At 41.7% G+C, this 2,732-nt stretch overlaps 1 protein-coding gene across 1 annotated transcript; it reads left to right on the forward strand.

The window, feature by feature from the left end:
* The first annotated feature begins 629 nt into the window (after positions 1-629).
* LOC113324047 (mucin-7-like) lies at positions 630-2,525 on the forward strand. The gene is made up of 2 exons (XM_026572385.1): positions 630-923; positions 2,118-2,525. The coding sequence occupies exons 1-2, from the start codon at positions 630-632 to the stop codon at positions 2,523-2,525; spliced, it is 702 nt and encodes a 233-aa protein (XP_026428170.1).
* Positions 2,526-2,732: the final 207 nt, after the last annotated feature.

Here is a 2,732-nt window from a genome sequence, read left to right on the forward strand (position 1 = left end):
CGGGTTGGCCCGGTATTTCCATATATCAGCAACCACAATGATGAAATGGGTTGGCCTGGTATTTCCATGTATCAGCAACCACAATGATGAAATGGGGTTGGCCTGGTATTTCCATGTATCAGCAACCACAATGATGAAATGGGGTTTGCCTGGTATTTCCATGTATCAGCAACCACAATGACAAAATGTAGCTGGCCTGGTATTTTCATATATCAACAGCATTCGCGGCCAAGGAACGATGCTAACGGAAACAGAGAATTATCCTCGTTTATTTGGTTGAGCACTCTGACAAATTACTTTTGGAGTTGTACCTTATCATTTCACAGAGTGGTCAAAGGGGGCGACGTGTCAAGGTCTACACCACATCTCATTTTCTTATCAAACCAGAAGAATAGTATTAGAGAATATATTATACTGCTTTACTTATTTTTATTAAGGAGAATATCTCCTGTCATAATTATTGTAATGGGGAGATTATCTCCGCAATAACTTTTGTATTCCCAAAAGGGATACTATTGTTTTATATAATAAGAATCCTGGTGAATAGAGATCACTAAGGAAGTTATCATCAAATCCAAGATGGTATCAGCCCCCCTACGATCCTATTTTCTCTAAAACATTAAAAATAAATGGCGAGGGAACAACTGAAGCTCACAGACATTACTGAGGCATATAGTTCTATGCATCTACAGCAACCCGATGATGCTTTCTACATGGATACCGGTGCTACGTCGCACCTCACTGCTGATCCAGGTAATATACACAACGTTTTCAATTCTAGCAATGTACGATCTATCTTAGTTGGCAATGGCAATAGTATTCCAGTTACTGCCAGTGGTACCAAGCTCATAACCCTTCCCTCTCGTACTCTTCAACTCAAAAATACCCTTGTTGTTCCCGATATTATCAAAAACTTAGTTTCCGTTCGTAAGTTCACCACTGATAATCGTGTGTTTGTTGAGTTTGATCCTTCTGGTTTTTCTGTGAAAGATCTGAGTTCGAGGAAAATTATCCTTAGATGTAATAGTTCCGGGGAGCTCTACCCGATCACCAAATCTGTCGTGCCACCACAAATATCATCCCAGTCTTCCCCCATTTCTCTTGCTGTCTTTTCGCCAGATATTTGGCATAGCCTCCTTGGTCATCCCGGCAAGGCTGTTTTAGATGTTCTTCGTACAAATAATTTTATTCATTGTAATAAGAATCAACATTCTAAACTTTGTCATTCATGTCAAGTTAGTAAACATGTTAGATGACCATTTTATGAATCAAATTCCATTACTTTTGCACCATTTGGTATCATTCACAGTGATTTATGGACCTCTCCTTTACACATAGAGACCGGTTTCCGTTATTATCTTATATTACTGGATGATTTTACCAACTATCTTTGGGTTTATCCATTAAAGTTTAAATCCCAAGTTTATGAAAAGTTCTTGGAATTTCGTTCATTTGTTCAAACTCAATTTGAACGTCAAATTAAATGTTTTCAATGCGACATGGGCCGCGAATTTGACAATTCTTCCTTCCATACTTTTGCTCGTAACAATGGTCTTGTTTTTCGTTTCTCTTGCCCCCAAACTTCCTCCCAAAATGGGAAGGTTGAACGCATGATTCGACGTGTCAACGACATCACTCGTACTCTTATGTCTCACGCTTCCGTTCCCCCTAAATATTTGGTTTATTCTCTTCATATGGCTGTCTATCTCCATAATATTCTACCCACCAAAGTCCTTCATAATCAATCACATGTGTCTATTCTTTATCAACGCCAACCAACGTATGATCATCTTCGTACATTCAGTTGCCTTTTCTATCCAAATCTCTCCTCCACAACTCCCCACAAACTCGCCCCTCGTTCCACTAGGTGTATCTTTCTTGGTTTTCCTCCTAACCACCGTGGATACCGCTGCTTAGATCTCACCACACACAAAATAATCCTGTCTCGTCATGTGACATTTGACGTGAGTGTTTTCCCATTTTCTACCCCTCCTCAAAACAACCCTCCTGATGACGACGATGTGTCTCCTTCTTTTTTTAACTCCTCCCACAATAATCACCTCTCTTACCCATCCTCTAGTACTGCTCCTACTGTACACCAATCATCTCATATTCAGCCTACTCCACCTGACATCTACATCCCACCTCATCGTCGCAACATATTATCTACTCCTCCCATCCAAACATCTTTCTTCCCTCCTGCCACTTCCGTCCCCACTAAGTCAACAGGCCCCATCACCATTTCTTCTTCCCCCAATACGTCAGTTCCCACTCCCACTCCCCAATGTCAGTTTCCACTCCCATCTCCATACCCCACTGAGTCAGCAGCTCCCCTCACCTCTTTTTCTTCTTCTTTTGACACTGCGTCAGATCCCACTCCAACCATTTCTGCACCATCCAATCATTGCGTACAGCCTACTGACGTTAACCCCTCATCCCCACCAACCACTTCTTCCCCTACATCAACCACTGTCCCTACACCTTCTTGCATACCTCCAATCACTACTGTTCCTCCATCGCCTTAATCTTCATGTCCAAACCCTTCGTCATATCTCTCCTCTCCCTCGTTCTCACTTGTATACTCTTAGAGACATAAACTGGAATGCTGCCATGAAAGATGAGTACAGTGCTATGTTGAAAACTAATACTTGGGAACTGGTACCACGACCACGTGACGCTCATGTTATTCGTTCCATGTGGCTCTTTCGTCACAAATATCATGTTGATGGCTC

This window comes from Papaver somniferum, chromosome 11, assembly GCF_003573695.1.
Source record: "Papaver somniferum cultivar HN1 chromosome 11, ASM357369v1, whole genome shotgun sequence".
NCBI lineage: Eukaryota > Viridiplantae > Streptophyta > Magnoliopsida > Ranunculales > Papaveraceae > Papaver > Papaver somniferum.